This window comes from Schistocerca piceifrons, chromosome 6 (assembly GCF_021461385.2).
Source record: "Schistocerca piceifrons isolate TAMUIC-IGC-003096 chromosome 6, iqSchPice1.1, whole genome shotgun sequence".
Classification (NCBI taxonomy): Eukaryota; Metazoa; Arthropoda; class Insecta; order Orthoptera; family Acrididae; genus Schistocerca; species Schistocerca piceifrons.
In genome coordinates, this window is record NC_060143.1 from 193,751,403 (window position 1) to 193,779,229 (window position 27,827).

Sequence of the window (27,827 nt, forward strand, 5' to 3'; positions counted from 1 at the left end):
CAGAGTGGTTGGTGAGTAACGTCGTACATAAACAGCCCTATCCAATCTGTCGCAGGAATGTTCGATAGGGTCATGTCTGCAGAACATGGTGGCCACTCTAGTCGAGCGATGTCGTTATTCTGAAGGAAGTCATTCACAATATGCGAACGATGGGGGCGGGAATCGTCGTGCATGAATGCAAATGCCTCGTCAATAAGCTGCCGCTATGGCTGCACGATCGGTCGGAGGATAGCATTCACTATCGTACAGCCGTTAGGCGCATTTCATTACCACCAGCGGCGTACGTCGGCTCACATAATGCCATCCCAAAATATCAGGGAATCTCCACCTTGCTGCACTCGCTGGACAGTGTGTGTAAGGCGTTCAGCCTGACCTGGTTGCTCCTAAACACGTCTCTGACGATTGTTTGGTTGAAGGCATATGCGACACTCATCGGTGAAGAGAACGTCATGACAATACTGAGCGATCAATTCGGCATGTTGTTGGGCCCATCTTTACCGCGCTACATGGTGTCGTGGTTGCAAAGATGGACCTCGCCATGGACGTCGGGAGTGAAGTTGCGCATCATGCAGCCTATTGCGCGCAGTATTAGTCGTAACACGACGTCCTGTGGCTGCACCAAAAGCATTATTCAATATCGTGCCGTTGCTGTCAGGGCTCCTTCAAGCCATAGTCTGTAGGTAGCAGTCATCCACTGCAGTGGTAGCCTGAGCAAGGCATGTCATCGGCATTTCCTGTCTCTCCGTATCTCCTCCATGTCTGAACAACATCGCTTTGGTTCACTCCAAGACGCCTGGACATTTACCTTGCTGAGAGCCCTTCCTGGAAAAAATTAACAATGCGGACGCGATCGAACCGCAGTATTGACCGTCTAGGGATAGTTGAGCACAGACAACATGAGCCATGTACCTCCTTCCTGGCAGAGTGACTGGAAATGATGGGTCGACTGACGCCCTCCGTCAAACAGGTGCTGCTCCTTCGTGGTTGTTTACATCTTTGGGCTGGTTTGGTTGCAATTCTGAACAGTCTACAGGAAAACGTCTGTGATACAATATCCATAGTCAAGGTCTATATTCAGGAGTTCTGGGAACTGGGGTGATGCAAAACTTTTTTTGGTGTGTGTATATGCAAATCACTACATGTCACCATGTTGACTGAATATGTATGACCTGTTTAGAGTTTCCAGATTGCAGGTCAAAAACTCGTAGCAATAAATTGAAATTAAAAATGAAGTGTCTGATGTTGTGTCAATGCTTGGATATTCAGTCGTGCCTCACGGCCGAACGACGTATGAGTAAAGTTGCTGGCCCACCCAGTAGCAGCCTGCTACGTAGGCTGTCATCCAGGGAGTGTCTGCTCGACGTCTAACTGCTGACTGTCAGAAGCGGCTCTTGGCTAGTAGAGTCCCAGTTCTACTTTCAGGGCCACTGGTGTCAGACTCTGGACCATACACCATATGGTCCCATTCAATGATGCTGACTTCCACTGATACTTGTACCAGTGGTCGGTTGTGATTATTTTTTGCATTAAGCTTTCATAGGCTAACTAATTTACTTGCCTGTATGGATCATTATACATTAATAACAATTGACAGCCGTATGGAATTAGTTCGAAGTAATGTTACTGAAAGCGGATATCTGGCATCGACTTTGTTAGATATAGACTCACTACCTACTAGTGATATATGAAATGTGTGGGGACCAGGACTTGTACCTGGATTTACAACTAATCGCACGTCTCCAGGCCGACCCAAATTTCCGTGTCACACTGCCTACATCCATGTACCATAGTCTGCTACAGTCATCACTTAGTGCGAGTAGTTTTACTCCGTATTCCCGTACCAATGAGAACGGGAGTATGAGGAATTGAGACCTGTGATATTATCGTCTTGTCCTTAACTTGGCATGTAATATTTACTTTGATAGCTGGATGAATAGACGTTAAATTAATTCGAAATAGAGTCGTTGAATGCGGTCATTTCGCCTTAATCTCTGTTAGGTATGTGTAGTTTACCTATTTGTGACAGGAAAATTTTAGCCTGACTGGGACTCGAACCCGGATTTCTCACTAATCACGAGCGGTCACCTTAACGAGTTCGGCAATCCGTCCATGCCTTCTGGACCTGCTCAATAGGTGGTATATCTATGCCTAACACAGCAAATGCGAAGATATTCCCATTAACGAATATATTTAGAATTCATGTAATTTAACTGAACTAGATGGAACAGATAAAATTAATCAGAGACTTTCTTTTTAAGGACGTCATCTTTACGTCAGTGACTGTTATAAGTTTTTATTGTAATAAAAACTTATAAGAGTCACTGGCGTGAAGATGATGTCCTTCAAAAATATTTCTATGACTGCGAATCCCAGCTACAGCAAGTGTAATCTGAAACGATCGGCCCTAATAAATCGTGAGTCATGGATTGACCATCTAGTGATGTTTGTAATGAATATCAAGGATAACATCTATTTTATAATGAAACAGGATTCCAAATTAATCTAATTTAATTAGAACTTGCAGTTACACAATATTAACGTTAATTTAATCGTAAGATCTGATTGACGATGAGAAATGGTAAGTTCACGGGCTGAACGATGGTTTAACAAGACTGATACTAGAGTCTTGGCAAAGACAGGAATGTAAGGGGATATACGAGGTCAACTGTGACAATATGAACTCTCTGTGCCTGTTCAGTAACTGCGAGATTACGCCGAAAGAATGATTAACGAAAACAACCATGCTACATCAAAGAATGAATCGAAAATTCCCAAAAACTTTACATGAAGCTTTTGTGGACTGGCAAGACAGCCAATCCACTAGGACGGGAGGCCGAAGGGCACGCGCTTAAGCTCACACAGGGTGACGTGAGGTCTGGAAAAGGACAAGGTCTTTATTGTAGCAAAAATAGTACGTAGCTTCTGGAATACTTAACTTTAATCCATAATTGGTGAACATCACTCTTGACGGTACATGCATCACAAGATAAATAGCAAATGATAATGGCGCCTTGCTAGGTCGTAGCAAATTACGTAGCTGAAGGCTATGCTAACTATCGTCTCGGCAATTGAGAGCGTAATTTGTCAGTGAACCATCGCTAGCAAAGTCGGCAGTACAACTGGGGCGTGTGCTAGGAAGTCTCTCTAGACCTGCCGTGTGGCGGCGCTCGGTCTGCAATCACTGATAGTGGCGACACGCAGGTCCGACGTATACTACCGGACCGCGGCCGATTTAAAGGCTACCACCTAGCAAGTGTGGTGTCTGGCGGTGACACCACAGAAGCCTTGGTCTGCTAATACGTGCTGCAGCTAGAGGACTGCTGTTGTCGGCTGCTAGGGAAGAAGTCTCTCTTCGACACCCTCCCTCGGAAGAAGTCTGTACTTCATCCCTCACAACGAAGAAGTCAGTTCTACTTGCTCTCCAGAGTAAGTCTCACTGATGCATCTGCCCGACTTTCTGTGCGCCAGTGGTACGATTCTACAATATGTTGCCCAATGACACCTGTGGAAGCACTCAGTTCTTAATAAGTTGGTCTGACGGCCCCTGTCTGCTGTCGAGTTGCCTCCCCAGCCGTCAGCTGGCTCCCAGTTTTGAATTTTCTGGAAACCAGCTTTTGGCTCCTACCCTCTGCTAAACTTTTACTGTTAATCAGCAGGGAGTGTCGTTCCAAAATCGGGAACAAGTGGCTGGCCTGTCCCTTCTGCAGAGCAGAACCACTCCGTTTCTCATGGAACCGCAAGAGGCCTGCCGCCTCACACCATTCACTTCTGGGACGTCTTTCTCAACTTGAAACCAAACTTCTTTTGTCAAACAGTTTCACTCGGCAGCAAAGCTCCACGAGGAGGCCAAGAATGAAGAGTTCTGCCGTCTGTTATGTGATGTTTTAAGGGGAGTACAAAAGGTGGTGTGGGTATGAAATGTCGAGTTATTTTCTTATAGAAAACTTTTACTCTTAGTTCCCGCTTTAATTTGATGTATGTTTCGTTGAATTTTGATGACTTTTAGTATTTTCAATTTACTTTGAAATAATTTACTGCGGAAGTAATTTCTACAGACTCCTAGAGCACTGTTTAGTTACGACAGATATTTTGGGAACTCTTTGCTCTAGAAGTCATAGTTGATTGGTAGTTAACGTCCTGCTGAGTAGGTTGGCTATACTGGTTGCAGTGATATCACTTCTGCTTGTGGTATACTGCATCACATTTTCAAAGTTTTTTAATGTGCATTATACTTTTCGTTGTGTATATTTGTAGTTGTTGTTCATTGAGTTGTGTTTCTCTCTTGAATATGATTCCACCAATGGGAATATTTACGAAGCGTAAAATACGGGAATAGAGCCTACTGAACATGACCCGTTGGAAGCTTATATCCAGATAATGATGTTAGGACAAAAAACACCGAAACAAAGTTCCTCAACACAAAGTGAACAGTGAAATGAACGCCAGTAATATAAGTTTAATATTAGGTTTAAGTGTACTAAAACAATTTTTAATTGTAGCTGCTTGTAAACCTTTTGGGATATAGGATCGTGGTCCAAGAAACTCTTCTGTCCCTGACGCTTAATCAAACTGCATACTGTGACTAGTGTGTGGAGAGATTCTAAAAATGTCTTCAAAAGAAGAGTCTGGAATTCTCTTGTTCGAGTTGTGAGAGTTAGAACCGATTTTGGACATCTGAAAAATGTAGAAACAATAAGATATTTCTATGGGCAGAGATACATCTCAAAAGCCCCCAGGACTGAAAAACTTGGTGTGTTGTTGTGAATCTGTTATGTCTCACTACGAATGTTTCATGATAACCCAGATGCTTTAGGGAAACAGTAAAAATGATGGCAGAATAATGAATGAAATCTATAACAGCGGAAGCAGTTGAAGAAAATTATAGTAGCAATAACAACTGCATAGCATTTGACGGACGATGGCGGAAATGGAGGCGTCAGTCTACAATTTCTTGGCAGCTGCAATAAATATTGCTACCGGGGAGGTGCATGATGTTGGAGTATTACCAAAAAATTGCCGTGAATTCACAAAAGTCGTTACCAATAATACAAAGGAACAATTTTTTGAACACAACTGTCGGAAAACATATCAGAAATTCGCTGGAAGTAGGGATCCCTCAGCTGTGAAGATTTTTCAGCGCTTTCAAGAAGAACGTGAGATTCGTTGTTCTACATTCATTGATGACGGTGATTTCGTTTCACAAAAATCAATAAGCGACAAAAGGACGTATGATGATCTAAAACCGTAAAAATTTGTATGTGGCTACCATGTGGAGAAATGGATGGGTACCTGACTGTGTAAAATCAGGCAGAAATTTTCTAGCAAAAAGTCCGAAGATGGAAAGACCATTAGAGGACATTTGAAAGGCACAAAAACCACCTAAGTGAATACTGCTACCAAACCACTAGATATAATACAATCAACCTCAAAGGAATGAAAAAAGGGATATCGGCAACGTTTTTTCTACAAGTCAGCGAGTGACAAGGAGTCGCTAGATAACTTGCATTTAATACACTGGTTAAATACCGCAAATCTGCGACAGCAGGAACCTAACATAGTCGTAGAAAAACCATCTGTGAAGCTGTAGGAACAGTAACAAAGGCACTATATAGAAATCTAACAGAAACATATCTTCTGAAGAAATGCCTCACAGGAAAAACTCGAAATGAAAATGGACCAGGGTGACCAAAAATGTTTTTGTGGGCTTTAAGACACTGAAGACAGGGGCCAGAGATTCTGTAATTACCTTCAGTCATGGAAATGGAAGCATTATAAAGGATCTGAAGCAATTTAGAATTAAGTCTAGCCATAATACAGAAGCAGCCCTGCAAGAACTTGATAGACATCGAATCTACTCGTACAAGCCTGAAATTATGGTCGAAAATACAACAGACGGAGCAAGCTTCCTTTGGACAGAACTGTGACTGCATTGGTTGATTCTCAAGAAGATTATGGTCAGAAAGTTGGAGAATCGTAAGTTGTCCCTTCATTCTATAGTGAGGTCCACTTTTACTTCAACTTTCTGGTTAGATTTCTGGAAAACGACATTTTAAACGTTTCCTATTAACTAAGAAACTACTTAAGCGAAGGCTGTGAAATTTTTACTTCTTATTGATAGCGGTATTGTGTCTGCCTGGATCTTCAACGGTACAGATAGGTCTCATAGTTTGATTATAACAGTATTATAAAGAAATAGATAAATTTCAAGACCTTCATTAAAAACTTCTTATCTTGATTCCTAACAAAGGTAGATACTGGATAGAATATAAGTAAATGTATAGGATATGACTGTATATCGTGGCAAAGTTTTGTTGTATTACCTTGGATAGTTCCTGAGAAAACGGAGTATATATATGTTAAATTTAAGGTTATCAGGATAGGGCATCGATACTCCCCTTAAGCCACCCACTCAGAGCCAGAGTGGTTGCCGAACCCCCCCCCCCCCCCCCCCCAGCAGCCTCCTTCTCTTTCTCTTTCTTGCAGAGCGAATTGCCGAACTGTCTGACTGTGTGTGGACTCACTGTGACTGTATGGTCGACCCCCATACCTATCTGCACTGATGGAGTGTGTTGCGGCACATAGTGATCAAGGCAACCAGGTAGGACTCTGCCAACAAACTAACCTCTACCTTCGCTCCAACATGTGTAAAGTCGTCAAAAAGTCGTCCACACAAAGATAAACAAGTCTGGGCAGACCCCCTCAGCAGCCCGTGTCGGCCGAATGGTCGATCGCTGTATGGGAGCCTTTAAAGGCGCCCATTTACAACGTAAGTGCTCCATCGGCCTGTCCACTGACACTCTTGCCAAACTGTGCGACTACGTGTGGACTGGTGGAGACGGGTAGGGCCCCTGCACCGATGGTTTGTGAGCTGGCAGGTAGCGTGCGGGGAACCAGGTAGAGGTTCGACGGTCGAAAAGACCGACTTCGACCACCGATCTGAGCGTAGACCCATCATCTGCACACAGGGTAACTGGTCGGGAGAGACTCAGTCAGCGGACGGCTCAGTGTATGTGCCTGTGTATGTGGGCCTAGGAAGGCTACCAGACTGCACATAGCACAGAATATCCTCCAAAGACCGCAATGAGCTTAACAGCAGGAAGTACACAAGACCCCAAACAATACAGCAGGACAAGTGGATTAGCTGCTTGGTCACAGGGGAGTATCTGCTGCCTGGCCCTTTACCTTTGAGTATTATATGGTACTTTGGTTCAGTGTTCACAAAAGATCTTGCCAAGGTGACCCAGTCTAGAATTCACTACTGAACAAAGTTACGGAGAGATTTGCATGCAAATGCCAAAGGTGTAAAGAGAGACGTAAGAAATATATTGAAGAACTAAATTCTGCATATACAGAAGATTTATTGATATAAGTGACAGGATTCATCAACTAACATCGATCGACCCAAGTATGACAATATAACATAAGACCTGTCAATCCAGCAATAGACTGTTCGGTATCAGTTGCACCTGTAGCTGCGGTCTGAGCGACTATACCTCTCTGGATCACATGGCAGTTGCCCACTGATAGCTGTCGCCTGCTCTCTCTATGTCCTTTGCTGATTGTATGAGGGCTATATATATATATATATATATATATATATATATATATATATATATATATATATATATACTGCCTGGACCCCCTGTGTTGATGGTCCCAAGTATCCAAACTCTGAGGTAGCATCCTGGATTTTGTTAGCGACACTGGTTGATAATTAGTGGTCATCCCGACGTACTCTGAAAGGAAGAATGGGGTAATTCTGAAGTCACAGCTTGAAGCAGTGAGTGGCGGTTATACAGTCATCAGGCACTGACTTGCAAGAGCTGACCTACTTCTGACTGCCTGACAGTTCCCTCCTTTCAGCAGGTGTTGTGACGGTGTTGCAGGCGCCAGCCAGCGGACGTGGTGCGTGGCGTGCCTGCTGGTGCTGCTGCTGGCGCTGACGGGGCTGGGCGTCATCATCCCGCTGACGGCGCGCCTGCGTCACACCTCGCACACCGACCACCTCGCCGCAGTGCGGCGCATGCTGCTCGATCACCCGCTCGTCGACGGGTGAGTCATCCTCATCTGTCTCGAGCTTCGGGTAACCAAACAAAACACACTTCCTAAAAACAAATGACAAAGAGCAAGTGGGGGAGCCGTACAAATTTAACCTCAATGTACGTAAAAGGAAATGTTCCGGCTAACTGACTTACGGAGTCACCATCGCCTAGTCTAGATCTCTAAAGACAGAAACTTGAAATTTGGAGAGGATATTCTCCTTTTGCTGTAGGCGTCGTTCAAGAAGGAATTATTCGAAATTCCATCTCTAATGTGTTGAAATACACTGTGAAATGATTTTCTAAATTATTTCCTAATGAAAGCATTCTCAAAGATAAAGCTAAATCTATGAAAATTTTCATAGGGTTCACTGCTTCAATGTGTTAGCGTTCTTGTAAATTCAACCCACAATACCTTCAAATAGTGATTGATAATTTTTCAAGAAAATATTTCCTTAAAATTAAAAAATTTTAAAGACAAATCTATGAAAATTGGTACTTCATTTCTCGGTTAGATATAAAGAAAGGTGCATTAGCAGATGGAAGTTTCCATGGAAATATCCCCACAAGAACTCAAAAGGCATGATCAACCAAAGTCGTGAAATCCAGCTGCCAGAATCGCTTTTTGGTCAGAAGTACATTCTCAAAAGACGACCATTCTATGGACTCAATTAGCGGAAAAAATTTAGACGGTGTTACTGCTTGTGAACAACATACAATTCACACTAAACATAAACAAACTACACAGCCTATTCGAGCAAAGCTGCGGATGCTAAACTAGTTATGTGCACGAGGATGAGTCAAATGAAGACCTTAAATTTGTAGTAACAAATGGAAATTTCGCGCCGTTATCCTGTAAGTTGGTAAGTGTGCTACAAACAGCGTGCAGAATGGCCTGTACGTGGCAGCATAGTGCAGATGCACACTTACCGCCGCAGTAGCAGTATAAAGATGACCGCCCCACTTGGGACTGACACCAGGGAAGAACAGCGTTCTGTTATTCGGGGTTTACGTAGTGAAGGTGTGAAACCTATTGAAATTCATCGACGAATGAAGGTTCAGTACGGTGATGCATGTTTGTCACAGCAGCAAGTCTACGAATGGAGTAGGACGCTCGCAAATGGTGTGACTTCAGTGGAAGATGCTCCTCGTCCAGGTCATTGCAGCAGAACATTGCAGCAGTTGAAGCCATAGTGAAGGAAAACCGCCGAGTGACACTAAATGACATTGCAGCATGTTTACAGATCAGTCATGAGTCAGCACACCACATTGTGCATGATGTGCTCCAGTTTCACAAAGTTTCTGCAAGATGGGTGCCACGGCAGCTGACTCCTGAAAAGAGAGAACGACGTGTTGATGCTTATGAAGAACTTCTTCGGTGAGTTGAACGAGAAGGTGATGGCTTCCTTGCAAGAATCTTTACTGGGGACGAAACCTGGGTTCACTTCCACCCACCGGAAACGAAGAGAGCGAGCAACCCAGATCGTGCCCCAAGTGATTTCCATATGTTTGGACCACTCAAAGACGCAATGGGAGGAAAGAAGTTCCGTTCTGATGAAGAGGTACGCCACGCCATGCATGAGTGGTTGCGCGGACTACGAAAAGAACTTTTTTCTAAAGGAAGTTATGCACTTTGTAAGCGCTGGAGGACTTGCGTTGAGCGTTGGGGAGATTATGTTGAAAAGTGATAAGGCTTTTTACCGCTTCTGCACATAATTAATATTTAAAAAAGTATTTAAGGTTTTCATTTGACTCACCCTCGTATATATAATTCACTAATTCTAGGAATCGAAAATCTCCATGATTTTTAGGTGTTATTTATATCGATATTGGCAAGATATCAGTATCGGAAGTTCAAAGGTTATAAAAATGTTGTATGTTTAATTTTTCTGCTCAATTTCGTGTTAGCTTCTGAAATTCCTGAGAAAAAGGGGTCTTAGGAGTCTGGCAGACAAACAGTTGGATAACAAATGACAAAAATATTTTTTTTTCTTCTGGTGTGATTACAAATTACCAAGTTTCGAGTTTTTGCCTTTGCTTTTTCTGTGAAACCTTGTTTCTCGTCCGATTTCGTGATTCCAGATCAACGAGAAATACACTATATGTTTTGATAAGTGAGTTTGTAAGTGTGAAAATATGTAACACAAATGGCCCTATCTTTTGATTGCGTTGACTCAGAGATTTAAATTTTTTACACCGCCAAAGTACCGTAGACGTCAGTGTGTGACATTAATTTCAACTTGATATTTACACCTTGTTGAGAGAAAGCGGTTTTAACAAACAGATGGACGAACAGAGAAAAGGATAACAACCTGATGCTGTAAGGGTTCCGTTTTTACCGAATGAAATGTGGAACCCAAAAAAGTGAAAAAGTGGCGTGGGGAAGGAACACAATGTCATAATGACACTGACCTGTTCAAAGATTTGGAGAGACCAACATGCATGCATGCATTCATGCATGCCGAACTGACCTCTAAATCACTTATCACTGTACACACACCGCTCAACTTTATTGTGGCAGTGTCTTCCTTCCTCGTTAGCGTCTTCTGTGGGGTGCATTCCGCCCTGACTTTATTTTCACTGATGACAATGCGCGACCGCAGCGTACAGAGCAGGTGGAGCAGCTCTTGGAAAGAAAAAATATTCAGCGAATGGACTTGCCTGCTCGTTCCCCCTAATTGGACGCCATAGATCACTTGTGGAATGCGTTGGGGGGACCTATAGCAGCACGTTCACAAGTACCAATGGTCATTCAACAGTCATCACCCGCGCTGGTGGAGGAATGGATCATCCTACTGGAAGAACTTAACAACCTTGTGGCCAGCATAGGAGTACGTTACAGAGCAGGCACTGACATCTGTGGTGATCACACAACCTATTAAGATCAATGCCCCAACTTTTGTAATTTCCAGGAGCTCATCATGAATCGCAGTGTCTGCAGGGTAATTATTGTCTTTGAATAAAATTGTCGTTTCTAGGGTGTAGAAGAATTTCCGCTACCAGTCACAATCGCAATTGTGACTGGTAGCGGAAATTTTTCTACACCCTATAAAGGAACAGTCATGGAGTTCAACAGCATCCACTAAGGAAAAAATCCATTCTCATTTCTTTTCGTCTCATAGCATGTTTCAGGCACCTCCTGTATTGTGCTGTACTGCACTGTACTGTACAGTACCTTACTATGCTATAGAAGTTCTATATGTCGTTCAAGTTCCATCGAGCTAGTCACTGATACATCATGCAAAAGTAACTTTCGTCCTGAGGTTTTGCACACCAGTGCATGTTTGCTCTTGAGAACTTTTCACGATACAGCTAGAATATCTATCGGTACACTCATTTTATTGGGCAAGCATTCTCTTCAGAATATTTACTGCAACTGTGCCTTCCAAAGCTGAGTGTGGCTGTAAAATAACTAACTACAGCAACTAAGGGGAGAATAAAAAATCTCGCTTCAGCCAAATCTGGTTTAAATACACGAAAGACTTCTCTGCTTATCGCCCACAAGGCAGATTCGGCTGAATCAGAATCACTACGGCTTTCCGAAGGGGATATCCATTGACATTGCAGTAAATAGACAGTCAATTTACCACCTCTCAGTGGAGTAAAGCTGGTTTTTTTTGGGGGGGAGTGGGGCCCGGGAGGGGAAGGGAATGCTTTCATTTTTTTCACATTCGTGGTAGTCTTATTTCCAAGAGCTTGTTACTTACATCTCCAGAATGACTGCAGCTAGCAAATCGAAAAAGTAATCCGCTAGTGAGGTGTATAGAGAGATATTGGACTTATGATGGTTTTCCAATACAAACAACTGAAGCTGAATGAATAGTAGAAAAACTTGCTAAATTGTCTGCAGAATGTCTGCGAAAAACACAGTCCTTAAGAAGAACGAGTGGAGACCAATATAATAAACCTATCGGCCTCCTCTACCACATGTACAAGCTAGTCATCATCAGCGTGATCGTCATCATCAAGGATTAAACCGGTCTGCTTTCTTCCGTCCTGCAATGTCTTTGTCCAGCGATGCTTCTCTCGGTCGTCCAGCGTTACTTCGTCCATGTTTCTGCTTGTAGTTTAGTGCAAATGCTGCAATTTTAGCCCGGACTCTTTCTGCCATATTTTCCTTACATTTTTCCCAGAAGTTTGTGTTATTTTCTGTTTACTTGTGTCGTCAGTCCGGTAGTATTTCAGGAAGCCAAGCATGTTATTAAATTTATTTAATTACGGGCATGGCTTCGGCTACTGTCTCATTCTCAAGTAATAACTGTAACAACTTAGAATTATTGAAACCAGAATGATTCCCTTAAATTGAAATCCTGTGCTGGAAATAAGTTTTGTTACAACTATTACCTGATAAATTTATAATAGGCAAAATGGGGATAAAAATACGTTTTTTAACAGTTCACGCGAAACATGTTGTCGGCTCTACAATATTATTATTATTTTTTATTCTTCGTTAAGGCTAAATGCCTTCATTTCCCTTCTAATGTCGTGTTTTATTGTACTGTTTAGTAAGATGAACCTGCCACATTTCTAAGAAGTCTCGTTTCTGCTCTTTCCGTTCTCTTGTATAAAGAAACTTTGGACCTCTAATTACATGTCATAAATTTAGCAACATCTCCTGTGTGGTAGCCTTAACGCTTCTTTTCGTTGTGTCACATAAAATTATCCACCGATGTATAGAAAAAGATGTTTGGATAAAAGTAATACAGGCACAGGAGAAGAAGGAATGAAGATTAGGATTTTACCAGCCATTGGCTACGAGGTCACGAGGGACGGAACAAAACACTAGCAGAAAATTGTGTAAGTGTGTGAGTGTATGTGTGTGTGTGGGGGGGGGGAGGGGGGGGGACCCCACACTGTACTTAGTACAAAGTTAAATCGAGTACTAGGCGTTGTCTCTCAGCTGACACTGGCAGAAGCGATGTTTCCGGGTAAAATCTTGATAACTTGCCACTCTACAATCTAACGACTTCCTACTTCTATATCCTTCCGACAAGTCGAAGTTCTGACGACATCGGACTCGTGTAATATTACGCACAATGAGTCGTATAGTCTCGAAACCTGGATATAATAGAAAAATAGATTTAAAATGCCAAAAATCTGTGTTCTTTTTACTTTATTTGGATCGCTGATTAGGCATCCGACGTCTGAAAACACAATTAAAAATGGCAGATCCAATCTGGAGGATCAAAAATTATAAATATAGCGGATTCAACTAAAACGTCGGGTATAAAGTATTGTGAGGTTGCTGATAACGAATTAGAAGTCAAATTTACCCTATTGAAATGTTTGATTCGATGTTTTGCGTTTTTAAATCGAAATCATAGTCACTTTTGTTGCTTTTGTCATTATTGCTTACCGAAGGATCTGTGTCGGGTTTCCCACTAGGAGATTCGAAATGCCGATCTTTTACCTCAGGCGGCATATGTCATTTTCTGGACTCTCAAGATGAATAGATACGAAGTTGCCAGAAGCCGATGGATTACGGTATGCATCGTTTTGTCGCGGGAATATTTACGTGGAAAATCTTCTCAGTAACGCCAGATATCCTTATTCCGAGTTTGCTCCGCATCTTCAGACAGCCGACCAATCGGCAGCTTCGGTATGGCATATTCGTTCAGCAAAACTATGTTCACTGATGTCGGCATCGGGTATTATTGCAGAATATTGTGAGCGGTGAACCTGGCAATCGACTTCCGAGAGATATACATTTTTCTCAGATTTCTTGATGGATAGTTCTAGAGTTACCTGTACAATATTTGGATGGTTCTGCAACATTACGCAAAAACAAATTACTGTGGAAAATTTTAATCTTGTAAAAAAATTTTTTTCGCCAGTTTGCGGGAAAAATACGATCACAATTCAGAATAGCTCCCAAGAATTTTACAAAATTCTCTAATGACATTTTATGTGCAGTTCACAGTTTGTGAGATAATTGCAATAATGAGGGACACATTTTCACTGTGTGGCACTGTCGCACGGTAGAAATATGATTTAAGTCGATCTACGCCATTACACCTGTTAAAAATGTCGTAGGCATACCTTCTGGTGTGATACCCATGTTACTTTATTCTGACGGCTAGCCATGTATTAACTTGACCACACTAACAATATCTGAAAAATATATCATTGTCCCATTTACTGCTTACCGACGACTGTCACGGCACGTATCAGTCTTGCGATTGGAATGAAACAACAGCACTACGCAAGTAAGCACCAGTGTAATCTACACAAGATTTTGCGACACTGGAGTTGGAACGACCACTTGTTTCCTTTTCTACTCCGTCCACGTTTTGAAGCAAGTTGGACCACTGTGCGCCGTGACGATTGGAACGTTGTTTCTTCGAGACAGCAGTTACGTCCAGTTCATCTGTTTAAGAACTTCCTTTGTGTTATAAGTACGACGAATTTTCTGCTCATTACTTTAGTGTGATTCCTCGAAAAGGAATCGGAGTGGAAATGCATGGTGGATGTCATCTGCTGTAGCGGCCTGTGTTGGCTTGGTTTGCAGGCACAACGACCTGGCGTGGAACCTGCGCAGCTTCCTGCACAACCGGCTGTCACGCTTCAACCTGTCGGCCGACCTGCGGCAGGTGGCGCCCTGGTCCAGCTCTGCCTGGTCGCACACCGACCTGCCGCGCCTGCGCAAGGGCCTCGTCGGAGCCCAGGTCAGTATTCCCAAGTACTGCTAACTCACCCACTACGCTTGTGAACCACTTGGCAGGGCAGGACAATGCAATGTCTCATCATCATCATCATCCACATATATAGCTTAGGTTTAGTCATCCTTATCCGTTCCCATTTCAAGTAGAACGCAACTGATCTTTCAGTCTCTTCTTAGGACACCCATCATTCCATTTTTCTTTAAGCTGTATATTTGTATATTAATTTAGATATTCCTTCTTCTGATATTCTTTGAATGTTTTCATGCCATTTCTTCTGTACGCCTCTATTTTCTTAAGTACACTTTTGACACTTAGTTCATTCCATGTTTCACTATTTGTTATTCAATCCATGAATTTGTAACCACCGGAAGGTCTTAGGAGTCTCATCTGTGCTGCCTCGATCCTCTTCCGCTGACTGGCTGTTAGAGTCCAAGTCTCTCACCTATACATTAGAAATGATACTGCCATCATATTATAAAATTTTAGTACTCTCTATTCTAACTTTTAGTGGAGAGTGCGATTTGTACTAGCTACTGGAATTTTTGCAGTTGGTGTTCTTGATAACTGTGTGTGGCATAAGAGACTTCACAGCCCAGGCATTTAAAACTATTTATTTGTGTGTATCATCAGTTATTAATTTTGTTGCTAAATGCTCCTTAAAACCGAATGCCATTATCTTAGCTTTACTTTTAGATATTCTAATATTGTAATCTCCTTGCTACTTTGTTCAACGATCAAACTGCTCTCTGTTATTTATCTTCTTAGTCCACTAAGATTTTGTGGTCACCTCAAAACAGGAATGTATTAATAACTTTATAATTAAGCTTATAATGGTGCACCAGTTTATTCTATCGTGTCTTTATGACGTCGTCGGTGTGTATATTAAATTTATATTTAGCAACAGAGATGTTATGTAAACTCAAAACACAAATTGAAATCGATTTTAAAAAATCTGGACTAGTCCCAAGATCACTATCAAGCGATATACATCTAGTGCACGGTTGTCACGGTGCTAATTATCTATTTTGTTCGCAGCGTTGGGAACGACAAAAGATCAGCGTCTCCCAATGATGAAATTAAACGTAATTTAACTTAGTTTTTGCGGCGGCGTGGTGCAGTGCTGTTGTATCACTCACCGTGTGGTGAATCTCTCCTCACATTCACGTCTCCTTTGCTGAAATGCAGTTCTCGGCCGGGAAAAGCTATAGCAAAAAACAGCTGTACATCTCGTAACCACAAGTCACACTAAACATTGTTTCGTCGGTGGAAGGGTAGTAATAGTTAGATGAAAGTATTTATGTGCGTGAAATTTCACTCTATTACGGTGAGCTTGCATACACCCATTACTACCAAGCCTTACTCTAAGCTGTACAAAGTCTGAATAGTCCACACGCACATATCACTCGTAACCGTAGCCAGCTTGCGGTAATTATTAGTTACCCTTCACAGAAAGTTTACAAACGGTTGGTTTCTTTTAGAATTGCTCGCTCAGATGTTGCAATAATCAGTCGCACGTAACAAAATGTTAACTTTGTGAGTAAGCAACACGCCGTTCGGAATTTAGTTATTTAAAATGTCACTAAAGGTTATGAATTTCACACCGTGCATAAAATCGAACACTCTTTCGCACTTTACAACACTTCTCAAACATTTTAGTATCTAAATATCACAAAATTACTAATTTTCATCACAGTACCTACCGATAGATCTCATCACTATGAGATCCAATACCCGGCTGTGCTCATCTCACTGCACAAAATAGTCTTTAGTTCCAAAACTCCACACGAATATGCTAATTTATGACTGGCAGAGAAATATCACAGCCAATCGGAATGCAGCATCAAACCCTTCAGTCCCACGCATATATACAGAAACAATCAAAATGTGTCACTAAATAAGAGGAGTATATTGACATGAATAAATTTTTGAAAAATCCTCAAATATAAAATTAACTTCTTGATAAAACTACTTTATGAAAGTCATGATCTCATTTCCCCATTACCACAAACTGATCAAATAATTTGTAACAAATTCCCCTGAGCGAATGACTAACACACACGTCCTTCTCGAACATTCGTCACGAGACCAGATGCTTCAGTGTATACTATGAAAACTTTACGTAAAACATTTCACACCTTCATTCATTCTCAGAACTAAGCACAATTGTAACAGCAGTTACCAAATAATTAGGAAGTAAACAAATAGAACGGCCAATAATAATGACAGTGTTGTGGCTGCAGCTCAAAATGCGTCCGTCAGCTAGTGACGTCTACCAAATCGCATAGAAATTATATACACTCGGACAACAGCCACCACCTATCCTGCACACGACTCATACGGCACGCCTCTTCACCGCTGGGCAATTCTCAATAGGCACAACGTAAGATGATACGCCTCGCTTACTCGTCGTCCAGACTTTCACCCTGGACGATTCTGTGTGTTGCGTATGCAGCCGGCAACAGTAGTTTGCTGCCGTAGCGAGGATACCTACAGCTATATCTGTCAAGAAAATTTGGAGTCTCACAAGGAAGCCTTTGTCCAAGTAGCTGCAGATTATAGAAGTACAGGTACCCCATCGGCCTTCTCTTTTAATAGAGGATTTCGGACATTTCCACAGGTCCTCGATATTCTGGATATGAACCGACGGATTCTCCGCTGATATGTTGGCAAAGTCATGATCAAATAATTCTTCAAACTGTTGTAAGACTTCTAGCCGTTGGTACCTATTTAAGTTCCTATCAAGAAGAGCTGCTTAATAAGGGAGACTGAAAGTCCGTTTATCCCTCGAATACACTTTAGCTATGAAGCACACACGAGACTCCCTTTCAGTACTCCAAACTTCTATTTCTGTTCAATATAGTTTTTCCAACGCCCTTTCCTGTACTTGCGAATTATGATGTGCTATTCATCTTCTTCTACGACCGTGCTTTCACAACCTACAGAAACACTATTGTTAGTCACAGTCACATAACACGCCTCACGAACCACAGTAATCACAAATATTGTTGATGGGTAATCCGTTTCTGAAGTAGTGGTCTCCAGTGAATATTCTTTAACCCAGCAAGACACTAAACTAATACGTTAATGTCTCTAACTACGTGTTTTTTCTAATAGTAGTTCTTTTGCAACGTTTTAGAATAATCTATGCAATTCTTGCAATCGCGATTCGTCAATAGATGATGGTCCCAACAGGAATGTAAACAATTTTCCACAGTGCTCAATCCCAAAATTAAGTCACGCCATGTGAGAATAGTACAAATCGACATTGCACTGGCTTCACTTATCTTAAGAAGACTAGTGACACTAGATGTCTTGTTGCCAACGGCAGTGTATCAAAATCAGTCGCGACAGACTCCACTCGCAATTTTTTCCTAACCGCTACTGCATAGCTGCCAAGTGGCTACCCCGGGGCGGATTAATGAACTTTGTGGGTGGAGGCGGTTGCCTGGAAGGGAAAGAAGGCCCAGGGGCCTTCTCCTTGAAACTTCAGGAAAAAAATATTCAAAAATATATTGTTTTAAGCTGTTTTGATACTTAAAAATTTTAAAAAGTTGCACAAATGTTTTACTTTAGACAAAAAAGATTTAAATTTCTTGAAATGTGTAGCATTCACAACTTCCTTTGAGTAATTTCTTATATGTAAGTGTTAACACACACCAACAAGCTCATTAGCCTTTTGTTAACACAGAGTTGATAAGCAAGTTGAAGTTATGCCAGCGCTCAGAAGGCGATTGTTTGACGTAGACTATGTGCCAACGTTGTAAAGAAATCGATATCTTTCGCTGTGACAGACGCGCATTCGATAAATATCGCTGGCAAATTGTCTTGGAAATTAACAATAATTAACATTTTGATCACCATCATTCAGCATAAACTGACACATAAAATTGTGCTGCTGCGATACTTAATAAAGCAGTATTACTTTCAGGCATTGAAAAATGGGGTCTTCTAAAAGCTGTGAAGGAGAGCCCTTAATTATATCTCAGTGAAGATAAAGGGAAGCTGCCGACTAGATCCCTACGTCCAATGCATATGTTCACGCCGTGTTGCGGTTAATAACCGTAAGTCAACGATGCATTCCCGGACACACGTTATAAGACATTTTTTCCTTCATTTCCAGTCAGGACATTTTATCCCTGCAGTTTTTCGGTTTTAGTAATGTTCACCCTGTATGAAGGGAAGTCAAATGAAAACCGAACATCCACCACAGTGGGACCATGGAATAGTTCTTGGCGATAGTAATCACGCAAGCTTTAACACATTTATCCCATTGGAAGACGAGATGGACAAACCCAGTTTCGTGGAACACGGTCGGCCGCTGACGGATTCACAATCGCACCCCCTCTTGCACTTCCTCTTCCGATTGAAACAGATGCCACACATATCCTCCGTCAGTTCGACAAAAATGTAAAAATCACACGGTGAAGAATCGTAGTTGTACGGACGATCTTAGAGTTTCCCAACCAAACAGTTGAAGCGTGGCCCTCGTCCGATTGGCAGTGTTGGGGCGGGCGCTAGCGCGCAGCAGAACGATCCCGTCCGACACCAACCCACAGCGCGAGGGCGAATGGCAGAGCCAACTCTGGGAACACCCCTTTATCCCGTCAAGGACATGCGACGCTATTCACACAAACTCCGGTAAGGTCATGATGACTTTTTTGTTCGACTGCAGGGGGGCACCCTGCTCGTCGAGTTCCTCTGGCGTGGTAACACAGTCAATGTGCAGCGCTATGAAGACACTTCTAGACACACCATATAGTCAAAACTCGTGGAAACGGTGCCGGATGGATTCATCCTGTTGCACGATAACGCACTTCTCCATACTGCCAGTCGAACGAAAGCTATGCTTCAACGTTTTGGTTGGGAAACATAGCAACATTCTTCACACAGCCCAGATCCTTCACTGTATGATATTTCGTTTTCGGTGACCTGAAGAAAAGCAAGCGTGGACATCGGTTTCAGTCGTACGATAAACAGTGGATGAGCTTATTTATCCATCGATGACAGCCAGAGTTTTACGAAACAGGAATCGATCTTATCGTAGCCCACTGAGATAAATATCTTAACGCATGTGAGGTTTACTTCTGAATGGAACCATCCCTTGGTCCCGTTGTGGCTGGTGTTCGTTGTACTCACAACAGTATTTTCTGTTCTTGTTTGCGATTTGCCAAAGCATCTTACGCCATCACAACCAGGTATCCTGTTTTCCTAACAGACGTTTCTCATTCCTGAAAGACCCTAGTTGAGGCAGTCTACCTCGATTTCTGTTGTACTTTTGGTAGTACTAGTGTTATTTGTGTTATTAATTCCCTGTCAGTTCAGTTTTCCAAAATGGCCACATATGTATGCAAACTGATTTTAACGAATCCTTTCATAGCAGTTACTGCTGTTGATATTTGACCTTTTCTTTTGTCTCACACACAGTTCCCTGATCTTCTGCGGCTGCTATCCCCTGGTCAGATTTCTATTTCCCTAGTCTGGGTACCTCTTTATGTGATCTGTGCTATTTTTCTTTGATCTACATTGCTTATGTTTTGCTTTAATCCAGGTTCAATAAAATACGTCAGTCTTGTAATTCTACGTGGTTTCATTCTTTTGACTTGACCGTACAACTCTAATCTTAACTGTCTAACGACACTCTGAATAATAGTGCACGGCTAGATTTGTGAGTTGCTTCTTTGCCTGAATACGTCGATAGACCATTTTGGTGGAAAGATTTTTCTTGTAGCTTTACGTTTCACTTTCCAGTATTTTCCGTACCTTCTCTCCAGTTAAGAAGTAATTTTCGTGAAGCACATAGCGAGCCTCGATTAGTGACAGAATGGCTGTATTTCAGTCTAATGTGTTTTAAAATGCATTTTTATGAGGAGACAATCTGTTTCTACTTTTCATCGCCAACTTCATTAACTTTCGTTTAGTTCCATTCTCGTGAAAGATTTCAGGAGGTATTTAAATTATTAAAGTCATCTGATTTGGCCGTGCATAGTAGTTATATATTTTGGTGCTTGTTTATTGCAAGGTAATACATTTAGTATTTTCGAAAGACGTCCGCCAACCAGCTTTTTCTACAGTTTCTTGTAACAGTTGAGTTTATTTCTTGCTTGTTGTAATGTCACAAGATTCCCAGAACATCTGCAAAACCAAGGCAGGGAATCTCTAATTTTACTCTGTCTGAGTTGGTGATTAATAGAAAGGACAGATTTTTGCCTGATTCATTAGTCACTTTTTCAAACACGCACTTGAATAGTGCGTGCTTTCCCCAACATTTATCTTGAAGGGGTGTGCAGTTTCCATGTTGAAACTAACTTTGACTTAGTCTTTGTCAGCGTCTGTCTTAAAATTGCTGGTTTTTGTGGTTATTTGTGTTATTATTATTATTTAATTAAAGACCGACGCGAAATATTTCTGAGTGAAACTATGGTCCGACCTATGAGAATGTTTGAAGGTCCTAATACGATGAAGTTATAGGTATAAAAAAAAAGCTTTGAGATATCCTGTTTTCATGATTCTTCAGTGTTTCGAATCTTTTGAGCTTTGCTGCCATTACGACTCTGCGAGAGATGACTAGCTGCTGCAGTACTCTGGAACCCGCGCGCCTGTGTCCGCAGTTCTGGGCAGCGTACGTGCCGTGCGACTCGCAGTACAAGGACGCGGTGCAGCTGACGCTGGAGCAGATCAGCGTCATTCGCCGGCTGGTCGACAGCTACGCTGACCTCCAGTTCGTCACCACGGCCGCAGGTGAGTCGCGGCCCGCTTGCAGGTACCGAAATTAAAGTTGCGGTGCGAAGCTGGATGCAGCGGGAGACATTTTTCAGACCCGCCACACCTGCAGTGAAAACATGAACGCCATAGCTACAGAAAATGCGTCAGCACCAGTTTCTCTGGTGCTCCATTCTGGATCATTTTTTGAAATGTATGTAGTAGGAAGAAAACTAAAGAATCTTAATTTCCGTGCTAGGGACCTACGACCAACACAAAACCCCAGCGAAACGTTTGAAAATGTTGGTGTTTCATAAGAAAGGCCTACATCTGGAGGTAAATAATTACAAAAGGGGTTTACAAATATAGATGAAAAATTTATGTAATTCTCGGATGTCCGCTCGGGTCGCCTCCTAAGTTCTCCACGATATCTCGGCAAACAGACTTGTTATTGTCTTCAGGTGATTTCGTACGGCTGCTGCTCTCCTCAGATCGACGTCGTTTATACATTGATCCTTACCCCTCGGTTCTTACGCACCTACCTTAGAAATGCCACGATGGGTGGTGGCGGCGGTGGAGATGGCGACCCCTGGCTGCGAACTACGGTCCGCAGATTCTGCGCTATCGTCACTGGGTGTGGTTGTCACTGTACGGATTTTATTTTTAATGTAATGAAACCTTCTGACATGAAGTTTCTTATTGCCTTGACCTCGTGTATGGATTACTAATTTCGAAGGGAATAAGCTGCCAACATCAGATCCTCAGGGTACAGTTAATGAAACCATAATGTGCGATAAACCACACCTTTGCATTAGTGTCATCGTAAAAACAGTAGAGTATTATAAATGTAACTGTGTCGTGTCCTCATGGCAGGATATGTAAAAGTGTGGCACATCAAGAAGTGCCACGTGTGTGTGGGATGGCTGCTGCATCAAGTTTCGACAGCTCACTAAGTAGCAAAAATCCCTCTTTCTTAAGTAGAGTGGTTTGGATCCTGATTTCAATGTGCTGGTTAACCATGCAATTTCAAAAGGGGACATCCTGATAAAGAACCTTGGTTTTGTTCTAATCTGTGTTATCATCCACTGCTGATTTGGTGCTCTGCTGTAATTCAGAGTCACGGCTATGTTCACGGCACCTCACTTTTAGAGCCGGTGTAGTTTCGCCAGTGATTGCCATGCCTTATTAGCACGGGGTTTGGGAGACAGTTGATTAGTGAAGACCCAAAGAACGCAGGCTTCGTTCCTACTCTTTCTGATGATGCAACTTACAAGAAAACGGAAGGTCCGACTGGTTGCCTCCAGAATAGAATCATTGAACTTCTTCGCACTACATCCAATGCAAATACTGTCAAGAATTTTCGATGATGAGCTACTGCTCCATCACCAAATCAGCCATGACCGACCACAGTATAAAAAACTCGTCATACTATAGGCTGCAACAAAGCCGAGATACTTAAGCAGTGTTTCTCCTTCTGCAATAAGGTGATTAGAGTCTATCGAAATTAGGGTTCGAGATGGTAAAATTAGAACAGATGACTACGAGGTGCGTTCAATAAGTAATGCGACACATTTTTTCTGAAACCAGAATGGTTTCATTCAGCGTTCCACTACACCATATTATTCCCCATTCTATTTTATATAAAACCTTATTTTTCAGCACAATCTCCAAGGAAACCATATTTTACAACATAATCCCCAGTCAGTGCGACAGCCTTACGTCACTAGTTGGAAGGGATTGTATGCCCTCATGGTACCACTGGACTGGTCGACGTCGGAGTCGACGTCTTGCTCCTTCAATAACCTCCCCGTTATCCACGTACTGTTCCCCGCAGAGTACATCCTTTATTGGGCCAAACAGATGGAAGTCGAAAGATGCGAGATTCGGGCTGTAGGGTGGATGAGGAAGAGCAGTCCAATGAAGTTATCTGAGAACTTCTCGGGTGCGCAGACCAACAGACGCGTCCATTTGAGCAGCGAGGTTTTTGATTGTGATCCGTCGATCAACTTAAATGATAGTGTCCGCACGTTCCACAAATATATGCGGCCGGCCGGGACGCGTGTTATTGGACAGGTGTTGCGACGACGACAAACGCCTCGTCCCACTACTCGCTGTGCTTTTGTTCACTGCCAGATCTCCGTAGGCATTCTGCAAGAGTTTAATTTTAACAACACCTTCCCTCAACTTCCCCATATAGTCGCCGCTTCGTCTTAGACATTTGTCGTAACGTTGTATCGATTTTCCAATCGCTTCGTCATAGAAGGCAACCTCCAGTAATTTCCGCCATTTCTCTACCTTGGTCTATAGCTCGTTGCCTGTGCCAATACGTTGTCTACGAACCTGGATGTGAGAAGAGATGGCACTCAGAGGCAGGAAATTACGGGTTTTATTGTTGGTGATCAAACATTTCCCATTAAGTGCTTACTGTGCGCTCAGAACTGAAAAGAGCGAAGTGGCGCGATCGATGGCCATGCTCATTTTCACTGTAGTTTCCATCTCACGCTAGATGGGACCTTACTTTCCGGATACCCCTTGTATGACTAAGCAACACAATGTAAGTAACTCAACCGATCACTTTTGCAGGATCAAACTAACTGATCTGACGTTTGTAATTCCCCATTCTGTCCACCGACTTAGAAAGTTCTTTCCGTTAGCACTGAAAGTAAAGCTCTTTGTGTATCTATGACTTTCTTTGCTATTTGAAAATCATTCTAACTGCCTAGCAGTACCAACAGTGGCCATCAGAGTACGCCGTAAACTCACTTACTAATTAAATGGACTTAGCCTATTCTTCCATGGGGGCTTCATAAGTGTTCCAAAAACAGCCGGAATATTGGCTTCTGGTACTATGAGAACTATCAAATTATTGTGGTTACCGCCAAATACATCTACATACACAAACCGCAAACCACAGTACAGTGCATGTCGGGGTTACTACCTATCACAATTATCGTTTTTCGTTCCTCTCTGTTCTCGTATTGAGTGGTGGAGATATTATTACGTGCCTCCATAACTCCCCCTCTACCTACAATACTTCACTGTACGCTACCGCTACCATATATCCCTCTCTGTCCCCGACCCAGCCTCCACCTTACCCCCGCCCGGTCACCACTCCCATCATGCATTGGTGTTGCTGCTCACAGTGTGGTTTCTGTTGCCTAAGACTGCAGGAATCTTCCTTAAGTTATACTAATGATCCATATGACAGTTTTACGATGATGGTAGTGGAATATTCACACCATCAACTGCGAATAAAGGTTCTCAAAAAAAAAAAAAAAAAAAGGTCCTGTGTGCCCGCGACGACTAGACCGATGTGTAGGATACTGTGTAAACGAACACCTAACGATGCCAACAGTCCCGCAACCCATGTGATAGCAGCGCTGTTCTTGCCACCTCATACACAGGCGTTACCCTGTTTACAGACAATTTTAAAACTAGGGCAGCCACGGCTAAGGTAATTACATATAACTGATTGACCATTCATACAGTATAACAGGTGATTCCACATATGTATTAAGGTATCTGAAATACTAAACTGAATGAAAAGTCCAATAGTCTGTAATGGCTGTGTATATTGAAATAGGACACAGCCTCACACAACTGGTTTCGCCACTTTTAAGTTGCATCATCTGGTGTGTATCTACACAGAAATATTTGTAAATTAACACTATGAAAAGTTGCTACTCACCATATAGCAGAGATGCTGAGTCGCAGACAGGCACAAGAAATAGACTGTCACAAATAAGAGTTTTGGCCATATAACTCACACACGACTGCAGTCTCAAGTAATTGAAACCACACTACAAGCACTAGTGGTAGTGCGGGATGGAAGTGGCGACTGGGTGGGGGTAAGGAGGAGGCTGGGGTGGGGAGGGGGAGGGATGTATGGTAGGGGTGCTGGAGAGTGAAGTGCTGCAGGTTAGATGGAGAATTTCTTAAGCTTGAACTTTGCCTCACCATCATTCCCTAAATCTCTTAATATGCAAACTAACCTTAAATTTGCAGAAAGAACCGCAGTCCACCGTCTAAAGACTGATCCCGACCTTATAATCCTACCTGCAGACGAAGGCTCCATCACTTTTGTTTTGAACTGCAAGGATTACCTGGCAGAAAGACTCTGCCAACTGTCAGATACTACTGTCTACATATCTTACCACAGTGACCCCATTCCAGAAATCCAGCAGGATCTCCAGTCACTGTTCAAATCCTTAGGCCCATCTCAGTACCTCCCCTGAGAGTCCATGTTTCTTCTCACCCCTACCACTCCCCACATTCCTACTTTCTACATGCTTCCTAAAGTCCATAAACCTAATCACACAGAACATAGCATTGTACAGTTACTGTACCCCCATTGAGGCAATCTCTGCTCACATAGACCAACACCTTCAACCTACTACCTGGAACCTACCCTCCTATATAAAAGATACCTACTCTCCATTGTTCCTGTCCCTTTACAACATGGTGCCCTGCTCGTCAGTATTGACGCCAACTCCCTTTACACTAACATTCGTAATACCCATGGCCTTACTGCTATTGAACTCTACCTTCCCAATGCCCAACAGATTCTAAACCAATAACCTCCTTGCTAGTCGCCAATATCAACAATATCCACACCCACAATTATTTCTTCTCTGAAGGTGTTACCTACAAACAAATCCAGGGTATGGCTATGGGCACCCACATGGCACCATCCTATGCCAACCTATCCATGGGCCATCTAGAGGAATCCCTCCTAGAAACCAGAATCCTTAACCCCTCACATGCTTCAGATTCATTGATGACATCTTTGTGATCTGGATCGAGCTTGAGGACACCCTATCCACATTCCTCCAGAACCTCAGCGACTTCTCCCCCATTTGCTTCACCTTGTCCTACTCAACACAATAAGCCACTTTCCTAGATGTTGACCTCTGCCTCAAAGATGGCTACATCAGTACCTCCATCCAAGTCAAACCTACTAACCGCCAGCAATACCTTCACTTCGAGAGCTAGCACCCATTCCATCCCAAGAAGTCCCTTCCGTACCTCCTACCAACCTGTGGTCGTGCATCTGCAGTTACGAGCGGTCCTTCCCAAAATATACCAAGGGTCTAATTGAAGTCTTCAAAGACCATAGTTATCCTCCCAACCTTGTATGGAAACAAATCTCCTATGCCTTATCTTTCCACTCTCACACAACCTCCCAAAGTCCCACTGTCCAGCCACAAAGGCGCATTCTCCTCATAACTCAGTACCACCCAGCACTGGAGCAACTGAATTACATACTCCGACAGAGTTTCGACTACCTCTCATCGTGCCCTGAAATGAGAGATGTCCTCTGCCCACTATCCTTCCCACCCCTCCCAAAGTGGTATTCCGCCATCTACCGAACCTACACAATGTATTAGTCCATCCCTACACAATCCCTGCTTCCAACCCCTTTCCTCATGGCTCATACCCCTATAATAGACCTAGATGCAAGACTTGTCGCATACATCCTCCCACCACCATTAACTCCAGTACAGTCGCAAACATCATCTATCCCATCACAGGCAGAGCTACCTGTGAAGCCAGTCATGTGGTCTACAAGCTACGCAGCAATAACTGTGTTGCATTCTATCTGGGCATGACAACCAAAAAGCTCTTTGTCTGCAAGAGTGGCAACTGACAATCAGTGGCCAAGAAACAAGTGGATCACCCTGTTGTTGAGCACACTGCCAAACATGACATCCTTCATTTCAATGACCGCTTCACAGCCTGTGCTATATGGATCCTTGCCACCAACAAAAGCTTTTATGAATTGCACAGATGGGAACTTTCCTTGCAATACACCCTACGTCTCCGTAATCATATGGGCCTCAACCTCCGTTAGTCAATACCCATTATAGAGCTACACGTCCGTCATGCAGCCATCCCATCTAGTCTTTTTACTTCTCTCCTTTTCCACTGTTTCCCCCCTCTCCCCTCCCTCCAACTAACCTGCAGCACTTCACTGTTTGCCAGCCCTACCACGTATCCCTCCCCCTCTCCGCCCCAGTCTCCTCCCTATCCCACCCAGTCGCCACTCCCATCATATACTAGTGCTGCTACTCACAGTGTGGTTTCAGTTGCCTGTGACTGCAGTCGTGTGTGTGAGTTGCGTTTGCGCGAGTGTGTGTATGTATGTGTGTGTCTGTCGTCTATTGTTGACGGACTTACTGAAAGCTTTATCTCTGGCAGTCTTTATGTTGTGCCCATCTGCGACTCAGTGTCACCGCTATGTGGTGAGTAACAACTTTCCATTTCGTAATATTGTTACACTCTGTCCTGGATTTTCTATTGTAAATTAATACTTTGATAATTGGAAGAATGAAGTTGAGATTCTTAAAAGTACTGAGTGAGGAGATTTAAATAAGGAAGAAGAATTCGTTGTTTAGTTACGGAACTATATGTGTATCACATGTGTCCC

General features: G+C 42.8%; 1 protein-coding gene across 1 annotated transcript in view; it reads left to right on the plus strand.

Moving 5' to 3' along the window:
• The window catches only part of LOC124803231 (dipeptidase 1-like), a 638,586-nt gene that overhangs the window by 246,423 nt on the left and 364,336 nt on the right, over positions 1-27,827 (plus strand). Inside the window, exons 5-7 of the mRNA XM_047264411.1 lie at positions 7,887-8,052; positions 14,548-14,704; positions 21,310-21,439. Of these exons, the coding sequence (XP_047120367.1) occupies positions 7,887-8,052; positions 14,548-14,704; positions 21,310-21,439 (453 nt within the window). The remainder of the gene's footprint in view (positions 1-7,886; positions 8,053-14,547; positions 14,705-21,309; positions 21,440-27,827) is intronic.